The following is a 26,735-nucleotide window of genomic DNA, read 5'->3' on the forward strand; positions in this document are numbered from 1 at the left end:
GTTAATTCTAAATTAGATACTACAGTAGATGCATTATGCTGATGCTGAGTGTTAGATGTTTTATTAGAGTATTTGGATTTAATTAGTTTACAAAGCTACATCTTGTGTTGAGCATCTGTAGATACTTATATATTTTAGGCCTCACCCTCTACCAATATCACATTTTGATTAATTACGAGTAATACAGTATATTACAATTCTATACTATAATATATAATATATACGAGTAATATATGTTTTTCAAATGAACTGTTTTTGCTAAAAAGTGTAAAAATCAAACTGAAAACTGTTATGTGTGCAGGAAGTTGGATGTCACCAAAGAAAATACACTATAAGTAGTGAAATTTACAGATTGCATAAGTGTTCAGTCCCTTAAGTGAATAGTTACTGGAAGTACCTTTTCTGGACAGGTGTTTTGCAGTGGAATGATTCAATTTGTGCCCATTCTTACTGGAAAAATGTTTGTTGGGGATTATTAATAGACTGCACTGTCTACAACTCTCACTGTGATTTTTCTGCTGGAATCAAGTCACTGAAGGACTTGGCCACTGAAAGATATTAACTTTCTTCTCATCACAACACAATGGCTTTGGCCTTGTGCTTTGGAACACTGAAACATTGGCTTACTAAATTGTAATTTCTCAATTTAGTTTTGCATTTTTGGGGAATGAGTGCAGGTCTTCCTCTGGTGATGAGAAGCATCCCCATAGCATGATGCTGCCACCACCACCAGGCTTTACATTTGGAATGGGTCTGCCTGTGTGATGTACTGTTTTGGGATTGTGCTAGATGTACTGTAACTCTTTGCATTTAGAGCAAAACATTTTTGTTTCATCTGACCATTGAATATTCTGCCACATGTCTGCAGTATATCTGATAAGACAATTAAAATGTGTCTTTTTCAGTATGGTCTTCCTTCTGACACACCCCCATACTGGTCAGGTTTTTGTAAGGACTGGAATACTTTTTTTCTTCTCTTCTTACTGTTTGACCTCACCATTCTTAAGAAAACTTCTTTGTCTTTGGGATTAATTTTTCACATCACCATGTGAGCTGTGGCTTGAAATCCAATATCTGAGGGTGCTTGCAGAGATTAATTTACCTAAAAATCCATTTAAATCACTTTAATTACACATAGACAGAGACCTTTACGCTAATTTTGTGACCTTTGAAATTGTTCTTTTGCACCTGAACTGATTTAGGCTTTCTACAGCATAAGGGCTGAATACTGATGCAATTAAGAAACCTTTTATTTAAACATTTAATTTATTTACACAGTTACAACATATTGTTTTTAGTTTTATCACATTAAAGAAGGGTTCTGTATGATAAAGAATTTCTTGATCTTGATCACATTGTTTCTGTTGCTAAAGTTTTAAGGGCTTCAACCTCAGAAAAAGACAAAAAAAAATGGCAAAAATCAACAGTTTGTATAGACTTGTATAGATGAGAGTCACAGCCACCATTAGGAAAGAATGAAGAACAAAGTCTGGAAGAGTACATAACTATGTTATTGAAATAAAGTATCTTGTTTTTTCTGGATCTGACACCTGATGTAACTTTCCAGTTATTTCCCCTGGTCATTCCTTCAGTGTTTAACATAACATACAGTAGTCTTCATTGTCATTTTGATTGTAATATTCAAACTTTTTAGATTCCAGATACTTTAGTCATCATCATTTTCTCCACTGAAAAATGTAGGAAACGTTTGAGATCAGGAATTGTACTGGTCTATCTTTTTTAATTCTTTCTCTAACAACAATGCCTTTTTGCAATGTGGTTATTAATACAGAATACCATACTTTGAGGAGCTACAGTATGTACTGTATATGAACGAGTTCTATAATCTCTACAGATCAAGGAATTGAAATTACAGGTATATGTTTAATGAAGAAAGAGGAAATGCTTTCATTTGCAGCTATTTATTATTTTGTAAAAAACAAAACAAAATAATGTATAAGTAAATCCTTGAAATGTAAACGCTTTATTTCAACATGATATTCATATTTCAAGTACAGAGTGTTCATTTGTTTAAGTAAAATAAAATGTAATTTTCAATAAACTCAATAAATGATGTTGTAGTCCCAGCCCCTCAGAGTGGGTGTGCACTGTGAACCTAATGTTTTCTGCCTTGTCATTGGTTTTCAGTGAATCTGCAGGCAATTTAAAAACAGGCATCAGTCCCTTTCTCTTATCACATTCATACATACCAAGGAGCTCCACCATGCCTTCGTTGTACTCTACCAACATGAGGCTAAAGTTTCCAGTCTTGGCCATATCTTTGGAGATTCTAACAATTATTTTATTTGGAGTATTTGTAACCTATGATAAAATTGATGCTCATCATGGCCCACAAAATAGCAGTCATTCAAATGAAGAACCCGACTTCAGTGCTTTGTACCCTGGTGAGTACTTTTGTGACCTGTTGCTTCAGAAGTTTCTATGGTTCGCTGCATACTGTATGTAATTATACAGTGTTTTCAGTTATCATTATACACTTATTATTTGAAATTTCACATCGATGTATATACTGTACTGTACCTTTATGATTTGCCATTCAGTTCTAAAAAATGTTTCTGTGTCCTCTACTATTTAATTTAATTCCTGATTTGAAAAATATTTGCCATTATTTTATCAATTTCATTATTTTTATCTGCCATTATTTGCCAATATTTTCCATTTATGATGGAAATTACACCAATAGAATGAATATAATTGTATGTTCTATTTACGTTTTACAGTATATGAGATGTTATTTCTTCAATTACTGAAGACAATTGTTTTCAGCTTTGATTTTATAATAATCTATTTTTTGTGATTGTATTACTTTATACTTTATCTGTTTATGGTGAGACTCAAAATGTGCTGCACATTTTTATAAAATGAGACATTGAATGGCTCAGAATTTCCTTTTCTGATGTGTTTTAGGTTTATGTGAACAGTCACATTAAACAGTAGTGCCAATTTAATAATTTCACAGGAATTTCTCAAAATCTTGCTGCCTGTTTTTACATTAGTTTAATTATTCAAAACTAATGCATGTAACCAAATGAGCCTTACTTGTGCAATTACCACACCGAGCATTGCTTCATATTTGGCATGGTAAACATGATACATATTGCATAGATAAATCTGTTTTATTCAATTATTAAATTTACTGTATTTCTGTTTAATGTACTGCAAAAGTTAAAAGTGTTTTCAGTCACAAAACAAATTATTCTGTTTTGTGTTGTGGCAGATATATTGATTTTATTGTAATGATATTAGAATAAAATAATTTATGTTTTCCCAATAAAATAACTTCAGTTTGAATATTTATTTGAGAAACATTTTTTGCAGTGAGTCAGTAAAAATGCTAGCATGTAAAAATACATATCAGATGGGTGGGGTCCGCATGAACAGCAAAGATTACTGAAAGCGTTTAAGTCTCTATGTGCAGCTGAGCATGTCTGCAAACAGTTTAGGACAGCCCTTTTACTAACATGCAAGAAAAGAGTACAGTACCTCATGTTTCAGTTCACTCGGTGCTGTGTCGCCGGGTATAAAAATATGTGCCATAAGAACATTTGTCCAAATAAATAAAAATAATAGTATACAGTACATTACTTTCAACTTGTTCTTCAATTCAGGGTCATGGTGAATGGGTGACTATCCCAGAAAGAAGAAGGTACAAGGCATAATGCACTCTGGATGGGAAGCCAGTCCATGGCATGGCACACACTGACGAACACACAGACACACTCACACCAGGGACAATTTTACAGAAGCGAATTAACTAACCAGTATGTCATTGGATTGTGGGAGGAAACCAGAGCACCTCGAGGAAACTCACATGAACACAGAGTGAACATACTGTATAGGCACACAGTTAGCACCTCAGAATGGAAGGATAAAGTTGTTGTTGTTGTTGTTGTTTTATTGCTTAAGATTTGATTCAGGAATATAGAAATCATATTTTTTTGGTGTTGAGGGAATACTTTCAGATTAGACTGAGCACCAAGATCCCACACATAAAGTCTTTAATTTTTGTAAGGAGATCATGTAGTGTATGTGACTCCCCAAACTCTCAGCTTTATTCTCAGCTTTTAAATCGTGATGACCTGCTAACAACAAGGTCATACTAACTGTATAACCAGGCATAGTGACAGATTGCAATTGGCGTAATACATAGTTTTTCAATAGGTAAAGATTTCAATGCATTTCAATTGTACTTAAGTAGTTATATACTCAGAGCATGGCTAAGTCTCTGGTCCTGTATTACTGAATCTGAGATCTACTAGTGAAGCTAATTCTCTGTGTATGTTCTAAAACTTGATGAGACATTTCATTTCTGATACAATTATCTAAAATACTCCCTTCCTCAAAGAAGTCATACTAATTTGATTGAAATATTGCTTGTGTCATTTATATCAAGAGCAACTTGGATCTACAAAAGGTCATCTTTAGTAACACCAGATATTGAACATCTATGTACAGCTCAAAAGTCCAGTGGATTGATATGGCAAAAATAGTACCACTATTAAAAAAGTGATGTCCCTGTAGGACAAATGCTTTGAATGGATTTTGTTTCTTTTGAAGTTAATGGGACCCAGCTATGTAAATAATCTCTAGTGCCCCATTAGGAAATTAGCCAGAAAACAATCCTTTTAGCAATCAAGAAAAACAATGGCTCAGGCACGAAATGCATTTCAATCACATTAACTACAATTTAAAGGCACTTAGAGGCGTATTTGTGATACATATGAGCATATATTGGAACATACGCTGACAAGTCATCGCCTTTAGAAATGTGTAATCTCATTTGTAATTGATAAAAAAAATCTAACAGACAGTCAGAAAGGATTTTTAAACTCAGCTTCTGCTATCATATCTTGCTGTACAGTTTCATTTCCCTGCTTATTCCCAACCTCTGTTTTTTTGGATTCATCTTAAAGGACACGTAGCAGCTTGTTGCGTTTCATGGATTGGTTAGTTCATTAAAAGAGTTTATAACAGAAGTTCAGGAGGAAAGTCAGATCCTAATCTTTCCTACTTCTGTTTCCCTACATCCTTTATATATGTATATCTTACCTTCTAGGCTGCCCTTAGCACATTTCTCTTGCATCCCTCCTGCCACTCCAAGCACACCCCTGCAGCAGCTCCCTGGCTCATTCCTCACACACATGAGGAGGGGTTCGATCAGCCTCACCCTTACAGTCAGGCTGCCATTCTGCCAGCTAGGCGAATTATTCCAAATAAGCTCTAATACATCCTTCCCTCTGTCACATTCATAGGATGTAACTGCTGCTGTAAAATCACACTCAGCTTTAAATTCTGAAACCCTGAGACAGACAGAGTCAATGTGTGAAGCCATTCTGTAGCACTGTAGACCAGCCAGGAATAGGGTGAACCTCATGCACAGAAGCTCTCTCAAGACTCAACAGCCAGGCATTCATATGATTAGGATGTGGAACCAAAGACAACCCAGATTGATTTATCTTTTATTCCTCTTTGAAACTCTTTATTCACTTATCAGAATGGGCAATACACTTGTCTCACAGATGTTCACCCCTGATCCCTCATTCCTGAGGAATAACTATCACTCTTTGTTCCAAAACACTTTCCTGCATGATGCCATTTTGACTTGGAAACAAGCCCTCTCTAGTGAGTAAGATGGCTCTTGCACCTGTGATTCTCTTCAATTTAGCATATTTCTTAATTGATCTACGACTTCTCTGTGTTTATAAACAGATAATAAACATATATTATAACAAGTATAAACATACTCAACAGGGATCCTCTATGACCAGGGATGGACCCCTGTTTTATACAGTAAGAATCCAGATATTTAAAAAATGCTTTTGTGTTTGGTAGCACATAAAGTATGGATTCAATTTTTAGTTTGAATTATTTATTTTTTACTTAGCTTTATGCAAAAACTATATGGTAAAGCACATAATGAAGAAGCCTTTTGAACGATTCAGATGTCAGAGTACATGTGCGCTTTTCATCTTTGGATCTCCTTCATTCAGCCCCTCCAGAGCTACCAACAAACCTGATACTGTATATCTGAGCTTGCATTCTAATGATGGAGTTGATAATGTCTACATCTGTTACATTCCAGAGGCCTGTGAAAAAAAGAAAATCACAGCTCCCATGATTGCACATGCAATTTTCTCCGTGCCTCACTTACTACCACCAGACTGTAAAAAACAGTACAGAATAGCATGCAAATTTTCTTGCATTTGCCATTTGCTTATGTTGTCTTGCCAGATGTGACTGTGCAATTCCCTTGTCCACTTATTTAAGAGACTCTAAAAAACAAAGTCTTAGCCTTCGTTTAGGAAGTCGATGCATTGCACCTGCTCTGCTCTCTGCACTCCCTTCTAAAAAGATTGGTTTTCCCTGTGGCTCTGAAATTTACAGTACATTTCCCATTTGAGGGCATTTTTATAACCTTATGATAATGCAAGCATTCAATGAGAACAAAAAGAAAAGTTTGACCTAAACACAGAACTACCTTCTATTCCTCTTACCTTTTGTTAACCAAATTAACAAAGACCAAATTATAAATGATAGTGCATTGAAAACCAAGTACAGGAGGATTCTATAGCTTAAAGATTGTGGGAGTATGGAACACGCTTACCAGCAATATTGTTGAAGCTGATACCCTGGATTCTTTTTAAAGAAATGTCTGGATTAGACCCTTGGATCAACTAACTACTAAATGGGCTAGACAAATTTGCCTCCTGTCATTGTCTATTGTTACCATTGTTAAAAACTAATACAGGTTATGTTAATGAAAATATAGTAATTGTTATTGTTTGCCTCAAGAAGCAAGTACATTTTTAATGGTTTTATAAGAAGTTTGTGTTTCTGCACCTCATTTACTGGTTAAGCTGTTGTCTTTCCACTGTCCCAGATTTGCCTATACTGTCCAGCTGTTATCATCTTAACAGCTTTCTTTGGCAGTACTTAAGGTATTTCCAGAAACAGGGAAGGTCAGGACAGTAATTAGGCAACAATCCAGTGAACTACACACTTCCTGTCCTGAATGCTGTACTGCAGCCCTTAAGGACAGATGCAGCCCACTGAGTGAGTGTGACAATTAATTCAGTCCGGTTTTTTTTAGAAGACTCTCAATTATTCTTTTACACAATTTCCCTGAGATTCTCAGGAAATGCTCATTCGTTACTAGAAAAAATATATCTAGAATGATTTCAAACCCGTTCTTGGGTATTAGCATTCAGTATTGTTCAAAGGAAAGAATACTTTATAATTCAATACAAAATGCAATAATGCAGTTACAGTATTTGTTTTAGATATCTATGACTGTGTCAACTGAATTTATAAACAGTGATTACATTTGTAACATTACATTCACAAACATATTTTAAAGGATTATTCACTTTAAATAAATGCTGTATACATTTATGAAACAAAATAGCTGCAGCAGCTGTGAGACCTATAACAAGAACACAAAATGCAGTTGTTTCATTAAAACATATGAAAGTCTACAAACAAAAGGAGGCTAGATATTTGACCCACAACTTGGAAGGTTTTGAGGAAATGTAGGCATTAGCAATGAATCATCTTCTCTTATATACCAATTTCCATCCATCCATTTTGTAAATGCTTCATCCAAACCAAGGATCATGGAGGAGCCGGAGTCTATCCTGGCAAGCAACGTGCTAAAGGTGGGGTACACCCTGGATGGGATGCAAGTCCCTTGCAGGGTAGATACACAGACACATGCTAACACCAGGGCCAATTTTTCCATGAGTTAATGAACCTACCAGTATGTCTTTGTACTGGTAAATCAAGGAAAATGGAAATGACCACATGGGGAGAAGATACAATCTCCACACAGACAGCACCCCAGGTCTAGAACTGAACCAAGGGTCCCAACACTGTGAGACAGCAACACTAACCACTGCGCCACCATGCTGCCGCATACACTGATTTGTTCCAGCTAGTACAAACTTCAACACGACTTAACACCACAGACTGCATATACACTATCCCGGGGCAGGTAAGGACAGCACATTGCCATTCATTCCATGTGAGCTGCTCTCCAGGCTTATTTTAAACTTAATTTCCAACATATCGAATAGCAGTTGTAACACTTTACCATTATGTTTAAAGTTCAGTTTTAACTTATCTACCGCTCTTTGTATTATTTTTTTAATTAATGAAAGGGGAGAAAATATCACAAGAAATAATAGATCTGTAAACCATAATATCATGTCTCTTACTGTAAGACCTGAGTACCTGTCAGTTTTTCTTCTCTTATTCCCAGCCATGTCTGCAATATAAATTAAAACTTCTAGGAGCTTAAAGTGAACATTGAAGACTTTATACCTATTAACTTTACCCTCAACTCGGAACCCATCCCCATCCCCAACACTAATCCTGTAATCAATCAGATCATACAGTAAATTAAATTAAAAATACAGAGCATGGAGCAGCAGTTCTGTGGTAACAATAGAACCATGTGCATTACTTATTTGTAAAGCACTGAAAAGAAAGGTGCATAAATATTTTTACTATCTCCAGCTCTGTGAAGTACTGTATAAGAACAAATTAATTTATCTAAGAGCACCTAAAATATCAGAAGTATCTGATAATTACATGTTTAGTTTGTAATAAAGGACGTGTGGCTCATTACACAAGATTTCAAGTTTTGCATTGACTGTTGCGCTTCTCCATGTACAATTACAGTATAAAGGTCATCTTCATTTTCTTAAGATGGAAACCTGAACTACAGTTATTTTATACCAAAAATGCTAAAGCATACCACTGCATTTAGAAATATGTTGTTTCACATTTCCTTTGAAAATCTGAAATTCAATCAGGTGACTCTCTTGAATGGTTCTATTGTAATAAGTGATTGTACAGTATGTGTAGCTTAATGATACTGTGCAGCAGGATGGCTTGGCAGTTAGCACTTCTACCTCACAGCTGTTACAATTGGGTTTGAATCTGGAATAGGGTACCTTCTGCGTGGTCCTTGCATGTTCACATTGGTTTCACAGGGAGGTTTCTCTGTCTATGCCAGCTTCCTCCTACCTTACGATAAATGTTGGCTAGTGGTTTGATTTCTTTATATTGCCCATGCATGTTTGTCCTTCAATGGACTAGCATCTATCCAGGGTATAGTCCTGCCGTGTGTCCTATACATCCAGGATAGTCTCCAAGATGGCAGGAATAAGTATGTTTCAGTTAATGGCTGAATAAAGATACTATATATTATGATGGAATTATGGTTCTATTATTCAGTCTGCCTTAATATTAATACATTTGAATTAAAGAAGTACTGTATAATGATCAGGTTGCAGGTTTGATTTTTAGACTTGTGAAGTGAAATAAATAAAATCAGAAACACATTCCTCTGAACATTAAAATCTCCTGTATAAAACAGTCAAGCATAAAAAGTTCCTCTTTAAAAATCATGATGGAGAGAGTAGTTTGTTTTGAGAGTTATTTATAAAGGTAATTCAAATCATGTGTGGAAGAAAAGAGTCAGAGGACACAAACAAGTTACAGTAGGTAGTGATACTGAAAGGTTTATTTCATTTACGTTCTAAGCACATCTTAATAAAATTAATCTTAATTAGATTATGAATAGTTTCAAACAAAGGTACTTCTTAAAAGTCAAACTAACTTAGACTGGCCCAGTCTTCAGAATTTAGAGAGATAGCTAGTCTTATAGGTCTTGGGACTTAATAAAAAGTGCCATTCAATTCTGATTGTTTGGTGTAAAATGTATTGCAAAACTCATTGGTTTTCAACAATCCCCATAGACAGTTCTACACAAATTTTTGAAAGAGTCTTTTATGTTACTGTACTTCTCGCTTTTGCATTAAATAAAAAAAACATTGTATTTTTTTATTTCTATCTTACAGTTGTGAAGAAAACAATTTACATAAGGTGGAGATAAGGAGATTAGGAAATGAATCCCCCAATAGTTAAACATCAATGATTCAAGTCTGTACTACTAAATTATTTAACTTTAATTAATCAAGATTCCCCAACTGCAGCTCTCCCCAACTGCATAGGTCTCAATGAGGCAGTATATAGCAACCACCCCTGGTATTTTCAGCTGGCCTGTGAGGCTGCACTGTTACACTCCTCCTTCAATCAGTTCTAACTCTGCTGTGAGCACTGTGAGATGTGTGAAACACGGTGTGACACGACTGGGACACTACTCATTTTGTTTAAGGGTGGCAAGAGTCCTCATCCTCCTGTGCAGGTACCACAGATGTAGCTACAAAGCAGAACTAATACACAGCTGGCGATTGCAAATAATCAGAAAGAAAAATAATCAGAGACGCTAGATGAAATACACAATATATGCAAATATATATCCCTACTGCATCGGTAGAGAAACCCACAATAAGAGGACGTCCATACTACACGTGCAATGAATATCGGCTTAACCCACCAGACAATGGGTGCAAAGCAGGATACACCCTTGACAGGATGCCAGTCACCAAGGGCACATAATGGACATAAATAATTTAAGGAAATATGGCGCCCACTTTTAATCGACATGAATCTGTAATTATAAGGTTGTTTACATATTCATTTCCTCTGTGGATAACAGTAATTTACTTAGTAATTGATTTGTATTTTGATTACATGTGTGTATTTGAAAATATTATAAACTGATTTTCCCTGTTTACATAATTTTCTTTGTTTTTTTTAAATCACCACTCTTCTTGCAGGGCGGATGGGCCTTGTACAGTAGGTGGAATTCATTTGTTTTGTGGTTGTTCTCGTCACTTAAAAAATCGATTGAATCTCATTCTTTTTTTGATATGGACACACGTAACAGAATTTTACACAAAGGGCTGGGGAGTATGGAACACGCTGCCAGTCCAGTTGTTGGATTTGTTAGTCCTTTCAGACAACTGCTAAATGAGGTCTTTGGTAATTGGTACAGTAGCTATCTGATCCAGGTTTGATAGGCCAAATTATGTTCTCTTGTTTCTAATATCTGATGTAATCACTGGGCAGGTCAATGGGTTTTTCATCAGTATGACTTGATTAAAATGTTTGTTACACTCATGTGGCTGTTTTCAGTTCCACTTAAATGTTTTATGACTAGCCTGGCCATTTATTTAGTGTTACTTAGCATGAAGGCATCAGATCTGTACCTACCCCTTTGTGCAGCGCCTAAGGATCTGAAGCCTTCACTAGGTACCAGATACAAACCGACAGCCAGAAGTCTCTGCTTCCTGGTTTTTAACTGTTTCTAATGGAAGACTGAAGGTCCTCCACCTCCACCAGCTTTCTTTTTCCTATCCTCTTGTGACATACAAGTCAAGTCTCATTTCCCCGCAGTGTTCCAAGACGTGCACGTGATGATCTTCATTGGTTTCGGATTCCTGATGACATTCTTGAAGAGATACAGCTTCAGCAGTGTCGGCCTCAACATGCTCCTGGCTGCCTTTGGTCTTCAATGGGGCATGCTGATGCAAGGACTTTGGCATATGCACCATGGCAAAATCCAAGTCAACATTTATAGGTAATTACTGTGGCACACACTTCTTGCTCGCCCGCAGATGGTAATCATGCATCCAAGCAAAGCCGTTTTCTACACCACTGTGTACCATTGCCCATAGGCAACCCTCCAAAAAATACCACATCAACCACAAAATTGTAAAACAGTATGGTTTAACCCAGCTATATGTCACTGATTAACCCAGTTATACATTGATTGCTGCTTACAGTTTAGACAATAGTTTTATGCTTGCCCTCTATTTATAACAGACCATTACCAAATACAACACCATTTTCTTCATCAAACTTGACAACTTGTGACAGCTTTGAAAAGTATTTATGTGGGAATTTATGTTTCTAGTGGCAAAAGACTAGAGTTATCTGATATTAAAAATGAGATAGTAGTAGTGAACTCAACTCTTCTTTTTGCTCACAGTATGATCAATGCGGATTTCAGCACAGCAACTGTTCTCATTTCATTTGGAGCTGTCTTGGGAAAAACAAGTCCCGTCCAGCTCCTGATAATGACAATTTTGGAAATCACCATATTTGCAATGAATGAACATCTTGTTGTTGAAATACTACAGGTTAGTATTTTTAATTAGTGTTTGAAAATACTTTCTTTTCTTTTCATCCTTTCTACAGGATGTTACTTGCTGAATTGCAAACACAAATCAAGGTCCATTCTTGAAGAAAATGCTATATTTAGTCATTTCTCTTTATACCTAGAGTACTGCACTGCCTCTGAAGCATCTGTATAGTCTATGAAATGTTAATTAAAAAATTAGATAATAATAAAAAAGAAGATAATTTCTTATTTTCTGAACATTAGCAGTGCATTTGTTTTCTTGGAATGTTTTTTTCTTTGGCTCTAGTTACACAGTAAAATGTACGGCTTTGTGAAAACATTTCTGTCACAAATGGTGACCCATAAATGCAGGGAGTGCTTTTAAAAGTTAACTTTGTAGTCCATTATGCCACCTACAGTAGTAATTTTAAAGATGCTAGGACCCTTTTTCCCCTGCAACAAGTTCTTTATATCTCCCAGAATCACCAGTGCATCCGCAGACCAGACAAGACAATTATCCTACATACAGTATTTACACATTATATTAACATAACATAATAAATGACTACACATTTATCAGTCTACACATCTTGCACGACCCATGTTTTCTATAACTGCCTACCTGACACACAGAACACATCTTATCCACAAGGGGTACACACTCACAAACCAGCACAAGAACCCCATGGACCCCAGTTATCAAAATCAGTGTCTCAAAGGAAAAGTCCGGCACCATTATTCTTAGAAACCAGTTCTGGTGGGTGACCCGGTGTGCCTTCTTCCACAGTACCAAAGGAAGGGTTGGAACTCTGTGTAGGTGGTTCTTAAGGTATCCACTTAATATCAGCCATCCTGAACAATGTGGTCCCTTATTGTGGTCCAGCTTCCAAGAGCCAATTCAAAAGTTTGGTCTAATAGTGACAGAGAAAAGGCATGATTTGAATAGCAAAATGTATTGGCTACAGAAATGGAAAACAGCAATCCACCTGTTGGAACCCCTTGATATTTATACACAGATAGGTGAAAGTGGATGAAATTAGGGTCCAACATCCAGAATATTTGTTTTAAAATCCATTTGACAAACCACTCTTTGATAAGGATTCAAGCTTTTCTAGTTTTTTTGTAAATGCTGTTAAGAACAGGTTGAAGTAATTATTGTTGTTGTCATCCCCAACCAGGCAAGTGATGTTGGTGCTTCAATGGTAATCCATGCTTTTGGAGCTTACTTTGGGTTGGCTGTAGCCCGCATGCTCTACAGACCTGGTCTCAGCAATGGCCATGAAAATGATGGTTCTGTGTACCACTCTGACCTCTTCGCCATGATTGGTAAGATGAAATTAAAATGAGTTAGTGAATAGAACATGGTTACAATAAAAAAAATATTATGTTTACAATCTTTCTATTAAATGTGCAAACATTAAATTCAGCATTGTATAGTTTTGTAATAAATTGTAATTTAAATCTAACTTTAGCACGCATACAACTGTTTGTACAGTAGCCTATCAAATTTCTTTTCTCTGCACAATTCATTCAGCTAAACAAGGACATTTGTTGAAATGTAGTGCTATGTAATTTTTATGTTGTGTTGGAGAGACACAGAAGAACAACTACTTGCAAATGCAATGTATAATTGCATTAAAAACAAACACTGCTTCATGCTGTCTTTTTTATTCAGTGAATTTTGAAAAGAACAGCTTTTTAAAAAAGAATACAATTAGACCTCATCTTGCTCATACAGATCAGCTTCTTTGAGTTGATCAATTGCTTTGTCCAGGAATCAACACCAAAAGGGTTCTGATCTGAATGTTTATGGACACACTCTACGATCCTGATCTTCACATTTACAATGCAAGAAAGTGCAAAAGCAGTATCTAAATCACATGAAATTACCCTGAAGACTGAAGTTCACCTCACAGTTACAGATTTTTTTTATTTAGCTATTCACTTAGGGGAAAATGTAAAACAAAAAAACAATTCTGGTATTATAAAGCAATGTTAAACCAAAGGAAATAAACAGAAAATAATTTCTAAGTTAGAAACCTTCAAGAAAACATATATTCCTTTGTTTTCCAGTCTACTGAAAGGCACTTTTGGCATTTAATGCCATCTGTTGGACAGAAAGTGTAACTGTTCTACTCTATAGGTGAAGTTCATTGTTTCCTACAGTATAATCACTTCAATTATGATTATTATAATTATTATTATAGTATTATATACACCTATTAGTTGTAGATACAGCAGTAAGAGCAGAAACTTGAATAACAAGAGTAAATATAATCTTAATTTAATACTTTTAAAATGCATAGCATTGATGTGAAAAGTAATGGTATTTTCTACCGGTAGTTCTTGTCTTTACTAAACTCCAACATTTTTTTTTCTTTTTATTTTTTATTTTATTTTCTTTCTATTTATTGTAAAGAGAAATGAAATTTGACTGGCTATTAAAGCATCTAAACAATATTACAAAACTACAATGCATGCTGCATTTCATGTTTGCACGTTTACAGTAACAGAATTATTAAAAATGTAATTATCTTTCTTAATCTTCAACATATATTATACACAAAATATTTCCTGGACAAAACAGGATGTAAACTAGGCGGAAATACATTTAGATCTGAGCATAGAAGGCACTTCTTTACTCAAAGGGGTGTGGGAGAATTGAACAAGCTACCCAACCTTGGTATTGAAACTGATAGACCGGCTTCCTTCCAGAAACAACTGGATGAGATCAGATTCATTAGCTACTAACTTCCAAACAGACTAAATGGCTTGGATGGCTTCTTCTCCTTTGTAACTGTTCTTATTTAACCACATGTAATAATACCATTTCAGGGACAATTTTCCTGTGGATGTTCTGGCCAAGTTTTAATTCTGCCATCGCCGAGTCCCCTCAAGAGCAATACACAGCTGTCGTCAACACGTACCTGTCCCTGGCGGCTTGTGTGCTCTCCGCATATGCCATCTCAAGCCTGGTGGAAAAAAAAGGAAAACTGGACATGGTGAGGACATCAGCAATACTTGTCTGTTAGTTGTAGCTAAATGTAGCTCACCAGGAATGACAACAACCCAGAATTAAGTGTATTGAAAAGTGTTTACTGAGTGTTGAGTAACAGAGAGACCAGAAAGAGTTGGCTCAACCCACCTGGTTGAGGGTCAGTGCCCTGACCACAGGACAATCCTCCTGTAGGATGAGGAGTGACCAAGGAGAGCCAGCAAAGGTGGAGATGGGCTGCAGGAAGAAAGACGAATGCCAAGAAGACAGAGGGCCTGTCCTCTTTGGGGGTTTGGGGGAGTGACGTTGGGGAGGAAGCGTTACAAGTTAGAGTAGCAGAGGCGAAGGAGAACTTGGATGCTCTCATCCCTCCCAAACTTTCATTAAAAACTCAATTTTGTCAATACAGGTGTGCTTTATTATCACTATTACAACCTCACACACAATTGTGGTTACATTATTGATAAATTGGTTTCTTTTAATTCATTTTAATTCATTTAATTCCTGCCCTATTACTCTGCCCTTTTGGTGCTTAACATAATAAATGACTCTTAGAGCTCTGGTGTGGTGGAGGCAGTTTTTAAATTACTGCAGATTGCTTGAATTGGGGTTTACAGGAATGTATTTAAAGGAGTTGTTCAGTGCGAGGGTTCACTTGTTTGTGGTTTTCATCTAATTGAAACTTTTATTGTTGATGAAACATGATCGATTATGTAATGGCAGAGTTGTGAAGCTGATTCTTTGCACATAGACAGTGTGAGATGGAACATAACATTCCCATAAAGATGCTTTTAAAACTACTGAAGACATCCCATTGTGTAAAAATACAAATATGTTTGGGTTATCTGAATAATTTATCATTTCAGCCCATATCTAACATGCTTTTACTTGTGAATATATTAGAACATGCTGTTGCTGGGCAACAAAATGGTTATCTCATTGTGAATAAACTTTTCAAACCCTTTCTGTTTGGCTTTAGTCAGGACTGAAACAGCTCTTGTTAAGGTTCTTAATGATCTCCTCATGACTGCTAATTTGGGTGCTCTACCATCTTAACTCACCTACAGTAGATCTCAGTGCTGCATTCAATACTTTAAATCATGACATTCAACTTAATGAGTTGAGTTTGTACAATATGCCATCTCTAGGTACTCCACTTACTGTAGATGAATTACATATTACAGTATTACAATACAATTACAATTACAGTACCTCGCTCAGCACTGCTATTTTAATTTTCTTGGTGGCCTTTTGGTGTTCCACAATAGTGGACTCTGCTTTTTGGTATGTTCCCCCTTTGTCAAACAGTAAAATGACATTGTCTAAACTATTGTTTCTATGTAGACATTTACAGAAGATATACACTATGCCCACACTAAACCTGACAATAAGGCATCTATTTCAACACTCTTATTAATTGCATTTGTGAAATAAAACATTGACAAAAAATGTTTTACACCTTAATTGGGATAAGAATGAGGTCATGTTATTTCCTTCCTCCTATCAGTTACATAAAAAGAATGCTGCAACAATAACAGCTGATAGCACTGTGCATGAGTTTTGATCCAAAATGAAGCATTTAGGGGTGACATATCTACAGTCTTTGGGTAACAGGACCTTTTGTTGTGGTGCTTCATAGATCTGGAAAATAATCCCAAAAGAAGTCAATGACTCATCCACAATGGATATTTTGAAGTCTATCCTCAAAAGTTACTTTTTTCTGGAAGGCTTTTTTTGTGGTTGTTTTACTGTGTCTTTTGTGTTTACTTTTTTTGGTGTTGTACTGAGTGTGAGATGACTTCTTTATGACTGCATCATAAAATATTGTATAACATTATTATCATTCTTATTATGACTATATCTGCCCCATTGTAGGAAAGGTTTGGCATTGCTGAACTGGCATGTCGCAACTGTTTTTTTTCTTGAATTCAACAAAGTAAACACCTGAAAACTAACCAGCGCTTCTCTTCCTGTCTTGTCTGTTTTTTACAGGTGCACATCCAGAATGCTACACTAGCAGGTGGGGTTGCAGTCGGCACTTGTGCAGATATGGCCATTGGGCCTTACGGCGCCATGCTGATAGGGCTTACGGCTGGAATCATCTCCACTGTGGGATTCAAGTTTCTGACAGTACGTATTTATATTGTTAAACCTAAGCATGACCTGGTTTAAGGAAATCACGCTTATTGGTGTTTCTTTTCTTTTCTTAAATGTTTTTTGAGGCCTAAGGCACTGCGGCACTGCGGCACTGCCATTATGTTACTGCTTGCTGCAAGTGCCAGCTGGCTTAATCCATTATAGCCTGCTCCGCCAGTAAGCAGGGCTGCATTGTTATTTCCCTCAACACAACAAAATTTCTTCGCTTATATACTGGGCATTACAGCCATTCTGGTCATTTATGGATAGTGACATGAACCAGGCTCAGACTGGCCATTTCTGAATATGTAGAGCTTGACTTGTGCTCAAAGCAAGCATGGTAAAGCGACTCACTGGCCTGTCTGCAACCTTTCATAGGAGCTGGGAAGCATGTGAGGCAATGGCCCAGGACAGCAGTGCTCAGTCCTGGTCCTGGAGTCCCCCTGTCTCTGCTGGTTTTTGGTGCTGGTAATTGCCAGTGCTAATTTATTTCAATCTTCTTTTTGAAGGTCGTAAAAAATCTGAAAGAAATTTGACATTGGTATGAATGTTGCGTTAATTTGCAAGTTTCGGGACTGCCCTTATTGAGGTGTGTTGGTTGAAATATAACCAGTTGGACTTAATCAAAAGGAAAAACACTGACTCACTGTGGGAGTGTGTGATACAGTGTCATTCCCGCCTGTGTGTGTTTATGACCTTTTCATCACAGACTGTATGAAGATCTGTTTATTCAGAAATAAGGGAGCAAATTCATAATAAGCACACTGAGGAGAGACAGCAGTTCTGTGTTCTGTGTGCTGAAGATGTTGGAAATAATGCACTTTAACTAGAGTGTTTGAGAAACCAAGAACCAAATACAGAAAAAAAGTCTATACCAACAAGTAGGTCAATTACAGGTACCAATTACCACTAGTAATTAAAACCTCAGATGGAACAAAAAACCAGCACACATAGGATATTGCAAGACCATTGAACGTTTTTACTGTTTCAGAATTTAAAGTAAAGCAATGTGATGAATCGAAGCTTGATGGCAGGTCTCCACTGAATAAAAGCAAAACTGATCTTGTAATTCTTAAATGAAAGAAGAAACGAAGTTATGATTTAAGACAGGCTATTTGTTTCTTAATTTAATCAATATTTTCCCCATCCTATTCAGTCAACATGAACCACACAGCTGAACACAGCACGCAGACACACTCCATGGTTATAATATACAGTTTTGTAGAGCAGATTTTCTGCTTTCGTATCTACAGTATGTCGTGGGTTTTCCCTATTCCCAACAACACCCAAAGACATACTGGTCAGGTTTGATTGGCTTCTCAAACTAGAGCCTTCCTGTATCCCTGGAATGGACTGGCATCCCCTCAAGGAGGGGTGACAAGCTCTCTCAGCCCCACCGTGCACCATGTGTTTCTGGAATTGGCCCCGGCTTGTTGTAACCCTCACCTGGAAAAGTGTCTTTCACTGATGGATGGATTCAAAGTTCATTAGATTGTAAGGATGCAAGGAGTCACAGTGCAGTCCAGTGAAGGTCTGAGATGAGTTTAACTGTAATGAAAACGACCACTTCCAGAAAACACTGAAGGAGATACACACGAGGTGTATTTCCCACTGTGCCCCGAATTGCAATGGTTTTTATAGTTTGAGACCAGCCATGTTGTTTCCATGAATGGGGGATTTAAGAGTCTGCATTCTACTCCAGTGGCTATTCTTGATGATGTTGTCTGCCATTCGGCTTTTTCTGTGGTGTCACATACAGTACAACAGCAAGTGTCTGTTCAGAATTCTCCCAAGCCAGTTCAGGAAACCAGGTCAATGACCCCAGCCCAGAGCCAGATATCTATAAGATGAACTAAAATTTTAATCACTTACAGTATATAAGTTCTCTGTGGGTCTTAGCTTTTGAAATTTCTTATTGTATGTCTCATCATAAATAAAAATTCAGTATATGATTAAATGGTTTTCTGAAAAAGGTATCATTCTTATTTTTTAGCCTGTCTTTTCATCAAAACTGGGTATCCAAGACACCTGTGGTGTTCATAACCTCCATGGTATGCCTGGAATCCTAGGAGGGATTGCTGGTATCATAGCTGTGGCACTGGGAGCAAAAAGGTGAGATTCTTTATTTTAATGTATAGTTCATTCTCAAGTGTACAGATGCTGAGGTTCAATTCACAGGTCATGAAGACTAGGAGTAAAACTTCTCTTTTTAATGGAGTTTGTATCAAAAGTTTGGGAGGGATGATGACAAAGGTATCCAACTCGGCTGTCAGTGGTTAGCAATCCCTCCTGATGCCATTTCCTCTCCTAAAACACCCTTCTCTACCTCGCATACATCTTTTAGTATCCCACCCTCATCCCATCTCCACCTCTGCAGTTGCCCCTTGGACACTCCTCACTCCACATGGCTCTCCCAGCCTCCTCGTCCTCTGGCCTGGAGGTTAGACCACAGCCAACCAGGTTAAACCAAATTTATTGTAACTAAACCACACAATAAAGCTTTCTGTATGCATAATTCTTGGGTGTTGTTATTCCTAGTATTCACGGTAATATTACGGTACACATGGCATGTTGAATTAAATGGGTTAGATAGCTTGTGAACTGTTGAGATGGAGTATTTTCAGAGAATACACATCTAAAGTGGTATGACACCACAAACTAATGTCTAGTTCTGCCACAGTTTTTGAAGTCTTAGAAAAATCCAATGCCAGAAAATGTACAAGTGGGACCTTCAGTTTAAGAACATAAGACAGTTACAAGGAGGCCATTGAGCCTGTCATACTCATTTAACTTGTTAGTAGAATATTTTTCATCCAGCCTTTTCTTGAATGGTGTGTCACCTGGTTCCATATAGCCATCTCTTTTTGTGTAAAGAGGCAACTCAGTTTCTTTTTTTTATTTGCTTCTGAGCATAAAATTATCTAAATATTGCTCATTTCAATGTATAATATAAGAATGATATGTATTATAAGAATTGCAACACTTCTTACTATTTATTTATTTAAAAAAAAAGAAATTGGGACTAAGCATGGCTTGCCATGACTGTCCATGAAATGTAAATTGTAATACAGAACCTTTTTCAAGGCTGTTCATCCAAAGAGTGCATCTTCTAACACACTTTCCAAACTTCCCAGGGTTAGTGGGGCAAGCTGCAGTGCTGTTCTGATGAATCTGTGTGAAAGAGGAATACACGCTTGTCAGCTCTGGTCAACAGTGCACTGCCTTGCTCCCTGATACATTCAACCTGAGCCTAGATAGTCTACCCTGTAGTCCTCCTTCAGTCGGATCCTATTCTCCGATGAAACAAGAATCAAATTTCTTCCTGCTCTCCTGGCATAATGTTGACTTTCAGGTTAATTCTGTCCGTAAGCAAACGCACACCCCAGCAAACCTTGAGAATCGAATTCCTAAAGCTCATGTTAGAGCTGCAAGTGAAGAGGGTGTCGATGCAGTGCCAGCACCACCACAGAAAGTATTGAAATGGTGGCTTCTTTGCCCTTCCTCTTCTAGGTACAGTAGGTGGAGCTGAAACAGTAAGCCCTAAATTAGAGTTAGAAATGATCGAAAGTTAGAAATGAAATGAGAATAAACCCGTTTCTAAATGATTAGGGTGTAGTTATTTTATAGAGCTTCACAAAGACAATTAATTTCATTCATCGTAACATTCTACAGGTATCTTAGATACTTTTTGGACATTCAAGACTTTCTCCAGCACACACAGGATATTGCAAGACCATTGAACGTTTTTACTGTTTTTGGATATTGCATTCTAATTTTTTTTCCAATTTCTTGTCTCTCAGTGGAAATGTTGTCATGCAAGTGGCAGCCTTGGCATCATCTGTGGGCATCGCCATTGTGGGAGGAGCTGTGACAGGTTTGTCTGACATCTATTTCATACTGCATCACCAGCACCAGTGAAACCATATAGAACTGCACACAGGGGCTGCCACAGGCCTTTATCCATTTGGTTGCATTACTGTGTAGCATTGTACTGAGATTAACTGTACATGACACTGGGTTAATGTCCTGGGTTTAAAGTATGAAGTGGGTACAATCTCTCCTCAACATGAGCGGTTGACAAAATTAAATTTACAACCCCAACTTATGAAAGAAGGCTTATGGAGGTGGGCGTGGGGTGGGTCTGAACACTTGAGCTGTATTACCCCAAATACTGTAAGTGTTCAGAAACAGCCCCATAATAAAACCAGAAAAAAATATTTGTAAGACAAATACAGTAGCAATTTGAAATGTTAATCGAAAACAAACATGCATAATTATATGCCATGGTTGCACAAGATAATTCTATATCCAAAAATGGGTTCCAACAGCACTGAATTGAGAGAATGGCTATAACAATGATATATTAGCACCATATTAAATCATTTCCTTACATGTTGACAGGTCTTATTATGAAGCTGCCCTTTTTAGGACAACCGCCAGATCAAAACTGCTTTGATGATGCTGTTTATTGGGAGGTATGTAATATAAAAAATTGCCAACCTGATAACCATTTTAATTGGAAGCATAGAGCAAAAGCACAATAAATTCAGTACAGTTATTTGTGTCTGTTGAAGCCCTGAGTAGAACAGAATTTCCATCCAAACAGCAATAGCACATAAGACAGGTACTGGATACAGGCTTTTTGTTTTCCAGAGGATTATTGCCTCTGTCAGATCAGCACTGTGCTTATGATTGGTGGGCCAAGGTTTAATCCAGGCTTTAGGCTGTGTAAAGTGATATTTTAAAGTATGTCAAAATCAATTAGACATAATGTTGCTAAGAAAGTAGCAGCATCTGAGTCAGTATCTTAACGGCAAATCAAGTTAAAGACTATGTTTTATTTCACAGTAACATGTGTGTAATCTGGTGTGTTATATTCCCAGAAACAAGGGTTCATGACTTATTTCCCTCATTGATTTAAAGTGAATTAAATGTGAATCTTAACATCTTTGTTTTTCTTATAATTTGAAAATTGTTTTTACTTCAGGTTTGCAGAGTGACTTGTCACTGGCATAAAAAGAATTAGATTAAACAAATAATGCACATTTTTTATATAGCTAATTTACCACTAATGTGCTTGTTGATATAATTACCAAATCAGAACTCAAAATATGAATTATTTCTTGTAATTCCAAGGCACGGTGACTGACCTTTTAATTATTTTAATATATTACAAATGAGACAAAAACTTATATATACAGTAGATAAACTAGCAATAATATTTAATAAAGAAATCTAGATAAAAAATGATAGTTAATTAGAAATACAAATTAAACATTTATCATTTCTTAAACCAGAAGATTTGTTTTTAAAATTGAAGACATCACAAACATCTCTAAAATGGAATCCATTATTTGGTAATATACAGTCGTATTTTAAAAACTACTTCAATACCTGGAATATATTAAAGATGCACTATAATATTCTTGAGCATGGATGTACTGTATATGCACATCAAGACCAAATGCCAGTAATCTAGTGAATCTGGCTGTGTCCAGGTCAATCTAGTTTTGACAAGACGTTTCCACTTTTACTAAGGTTAAAGCCAGAGTGAAGATTACTGTAAAACTGCATGAGGGTGAGAGCTGATTAACTTGAGGATTTGTCCAGAAGTTCTTGGTGAAAATAAATGTACTGTACCATAACAACAGGTTTATCACTTCACATCTCCAGGGGGTGGACAAAATAATGGGAGCACTGAGTAATATATGAATATTATTAACTAAAAGGCCTTGGGCTGCCCTTTATCTTCATGACAGCTGGACAGCTGCACACCTTCTTGGAATACTATTATACAAGTTTTGAACTCTTTCAATACAGTGGGATATTGGACCATTCTTCACGAAGGAGAGCCTCCAGTTCTTTGAGAGATAAATGAGGTGGAAGTCTTCTCCACATTCTGCATTTGAGAACTTTCCATAAAGGCTCAGTGATGTTTAGATGTAATTCACCTTCAAATTGGATACGAACTATTTCACCTCTTTCAAAATCTGTTAGGTCCCTCATGTTGCTGTAGAAACCCACATCGATTGTAAGACATCTTTCATGGTGGAAACATGAATATGAATTTGAAACACATGTGTTCAATCCTTTTCACTTGTAATTTAGTTACTTCAAAATACGGGTCCTTTAACTAGTTTCATTAAGTTTTTCTATTATTTTATCCACCCCCTGCATGTATGTGTGTGTAAAGGTGTATACGTACAGCAAATATATAGTAACTGCCCCCCTAATCTTTCACCCGAACTGTCGCCTCTTCGATGTCTGTGCATGCCTCATGTTTTCCTGTAACTATGACCTGCCCCTGTTGGGATTCATTCATGGTAGCTCGCAGTTTCTGAGCGCACACACACAGCGTCAGGGCCAGAGACATGGGCCAATTCTGCCATGCCAAAGGACTGAATCCTCCACCATTGTAGAATTCTACACCGTGTAGGTTTCAAGGTTGGTGGTTTCACTTCTGTGACATGTTCACTGCACTGAGCCCTGTACTCTGCAGGTCAACACTGCCAGCTTCTTTGGGCCCACACTGGCACTGAGACTGCTCAATCTCTCCTGTCATTAAAGCCTGCAATATCCAACAGCAGTGGGGGTGACTGTGAAGGTCTCTCTTGCACAGGTACCTGAAGAAGAGGAGGAGCATGAGGAGAACATGACTCACGGCGACCACTCCAAGAACAAGGCAGAGCCCTGAAGACCAGCAACATCAAGACTACCTTCAGCAACCTTCAAATAATACACAGATTAGGAGACACTTGTGCCATCTCACTTAGGTGTCCGATTTGAAAATTTCATTCATGAATTATGGTTCAGCATTGCTTTTAATATTATTTTGGCTTTTAGCTACAGGAGTGTTTTCCTTGGGTCTACACACATACATATATCTAAAATGAAAGGTATGTTTTATGCTGAATATAAGAAATAAAAAGTAAATTTTAGGACATCATTCAAAAAAAAATCGTAAAACCTCTACTAAAATGTAATGATATATTATACATATATACTGATGGAAAAAAGAAACGCAACACCTCCTCTTCCACACTCTGGCCCTCCCATCTGCTTGGAACAGGCTGAAGAGTGACTCATCTTTAAAGAGGACCTGGTGCCACTGCTGACGAGTCCATCCCAGCCTCTGTCTGACCCAAGCCAGTCAGGTGTGACATCTAGAAGGTGTGAGCAGAGGGCCTCTGACAGGTCGCCTTGCTCTAAGGCCAGAGGCATGGAGCCTCACTGTCCTGTCACTGATGCGGGCATTGTGTCTGCCGGCAGTTTCAGCAGCAGTAAGGGTGGCAGATCTGAAATGATCTCTCAGATGGACCAGTCTGATGTGTCGCTCCTGCTCTGGTGTGGTCACTCAAGGGCGACCGGATCTTGGCCAGTCATCTGTGCTGCCGGTCTGCTAAAACCTTCTCTGCAGTCAGGACACTTACAGTACTCCAGAGTGTCTGGCAACGCTGGCACATGACATGCCTGCCTGCAGAATGCCAATGGCCCTCTCCCTTGCTTCTGGTGACATTCGAGGCATTATGGAATGTGTGGCCTTTGTTTTGCAGTGACCTGAACTTTGAATTAAGGCCTTTTTAAAGGTGACCTGATCAGGCATTGTTCCGCCTGGACCTTGCTGGGTAAAAGTGCACCTAACGTGCTTTTGTGTGATTGGGAAGTTGCAATGCCTCACTGCACAAGCCTCACTTTTTTGTGAAAGTACATAAGCTATAACTATGGTATTCTCATTCCAGAAAATGTTGTGTTTCTTTTTTTCATCAGTATATATAGCCTTTACCCTGGCCTGGAAATAGGACTTAAAATTAATTTAATATTACACACACTCTCACCTCACAGACAGGTATATGTGACAGCTCTATCTGAGCCAAATATGAACTCAGGCTTCTTAAGTGTAAAATTATTCAGCATTTTACATTCAGTACATGGCTTTTTACAGTACTTTCAAAGATATTATACAATGAGCACAACAGCTGAAAAGTGTGTTTTTTAGTTAATTTTGTTTATGATGTATTTACATCTTGAAATAAATGTATCAAATGCCTTTTTGAACAATACCTTTTCCATACATATTCAATAAATACAGAGACAAGACATAAATAAATGTTCAAGTTAAGAATGAAACCACAAAATGAATGAAGGCTTTTGTGCTAGGAAGTATTCCACTTAGAATATCTGTAGATAATCTTTTCAGTCCAGCATATCTAATACTTTTGTAGTATTACAGTAAAATTTGCATTAAAATGAATTTCATAAAGGAAGTTAACATTTTACAGGATATATTCTCAGTGGGTTCATATCTTGTGACTGCACAGGCCATGGAAGAGTTTGCCATCTATTCACTCTTATGTCTAGTCTCTCTGTACTTCTCTTTTTCTTTCTCTCTAGATAAATGGATATTTAATCTTTCTATATCCTTGTGTTTTGCTCTTGCAATTCCCTGTCAGTTTATAGAGTGACTTGCTACAGAGAACTATTTCCTCTTTCTTTTAATATAGCAACATTGACAAGGTAAACAAGAATTAGCCATATTTTCTTTTTACAAAGAGTTTTGCCATTTTTAGTACAAATGTATTTCCTGTTAGAAGAAGTGAAGTAGATTTTTTTATAATTGGAGAAACTATTAGAATAACAAGTAGAGTGAAAGAAGAGTAATACTAGAATAAATACATATATTTCAAAATAAACTAAGCTATATAAGATTTTGCTAAAGTAATAATACAGCACTTTTCCAAAGATACTTGTCATGATGTTTTATGCAGTATCTAGTGAACCATGGTGCAGAATGTGTTATAGTGTAATTTCATAATCATATATATCAATTTAGCAGAAAATCTGTAAAATAAACTGAATAAGGTGTATTTTCATGAAAATATTTATAGGCCAAAATGTGATCTTTTTTTACTTACGTTGCCAGCTATAACAATGCTTTTTAATCATATTTTAATAAATATATACAGGTGTTTTGTATGGTGCGATTGAAATTATTGATGTTGATGATAAACAAAATTACTTATCTATAAATGCACAAAAAGAGAAATTATGCCATATGCTTTTAACTTTCTTTAAGACACTAACATTCATCCAGAACTGCCAGTTCTGATCCTGAAATGCACAGAAATACTGTAAAGTGTCTTCAGATTTCCTAGCATCTCATCTAGGACAGTGTGAGTAGCTTGGTCAGTAAAAGGCTTCCTCCTCAAGTGCAGGTTGGACAGTCACTCAGATATTTCAAGCTTGGACCTGGGGCATTTCATTGTCTGACTTCCTCTGGGCTTCTCCAGACTAGTGAGCCTTTAGCTTGTGGATATCTATGAGCCTGCAGCTCATTCAGCAGGAGCTACATCAGCCCTGCTGTTTTATGCCTGAGGTCCTTCATTGGCATGGGGGATTTGAAAAGATAACAGGGTAGTTATGGATGGATGCATGTGTTTTCTCTTCATGCCTTCTTTGTTATGGCTTCCAAGTTCTTCAGTTGTTTTTCTCATTCAAGGTCTCCCTTAGATGCAGTTTAGATGCAGTTTATAACTTCTTTGACAAAACAATTAA

The 26,735-nt window shown here is 37.0% G+C and overlaps 1 protein-coding gene across 1 annotated transcript; it reads left to right on the plus strand.

Annotated features, from left to right (window-relative positions):
• The first annotated feature begins 2,184 nt into the window (after positions 1-2,184).
• Positions 2,185-26,149, plus strand: rhag (Rh associated glycoprotein). Its single transcript, XM_088625473.1, has 10 exons — positions 2,185-2,405; positions 11,326-11,509; positions 11,921-12,071; positions 13,231-13,378; positions 14,888-15,054; positions 17,040-17,177; positions 19,177-19,295; positions 20,984-21,057; positions 21,585-21,658; positions 23,803-26,149. The coding sequence occupies exons 1-10, from the start codon at positions 2,225-2,227 to the stop codon at positions 23,875-23,877; spliced, it is 1,311 nt and encodes a 436-aa protein (XP_088481599.1). The 5' UTR covers positions 2,185-2,224; the 3' UTR covers positions 23,878-26,149.
• The last annotated feature ends 586 nt before the right edge of the window (positions 26,150-26,735 follow it).

The sequence above is a fragment of the Lepisosteus platostomus genome, chromosome 3 (assembly GCF_059453375.1).
Source record: "Lepisosteus platostomus isolate fLepPlt1 chromosome 3, fLepPlt1.hap1, whole genome shotgun sequence".
NCBI lineage: Eukaryota > Metazoa > Chordata > Actinopteri > Semionotiformes > Lepisosteidae > Lepisosteus > Lepisosteus platostomus.

Coding starts and splice junctions, on each gene's coding strand:
- rhag (XM_088625473.1), top strand. CDS start 2,225: ATGCCTTCGTTGTACTCTACCAACATGAGGCTAAAGTTTCCAGTCTTG. Junction 12,072..13,230: donor TTGTTGTTGAAATACTACAG/GTTAGTATTTTT, acceptor ATCCCCAACCAG/GCAAGTGATGTTGGTGCTTC. Junction 21,659..23,802: donor ATGATGCTGTTTATTGGGAG/GTATGTAATATA, acceptor TCTCTTGCACAG/GTACCTGAAGAAGAGGAGGA.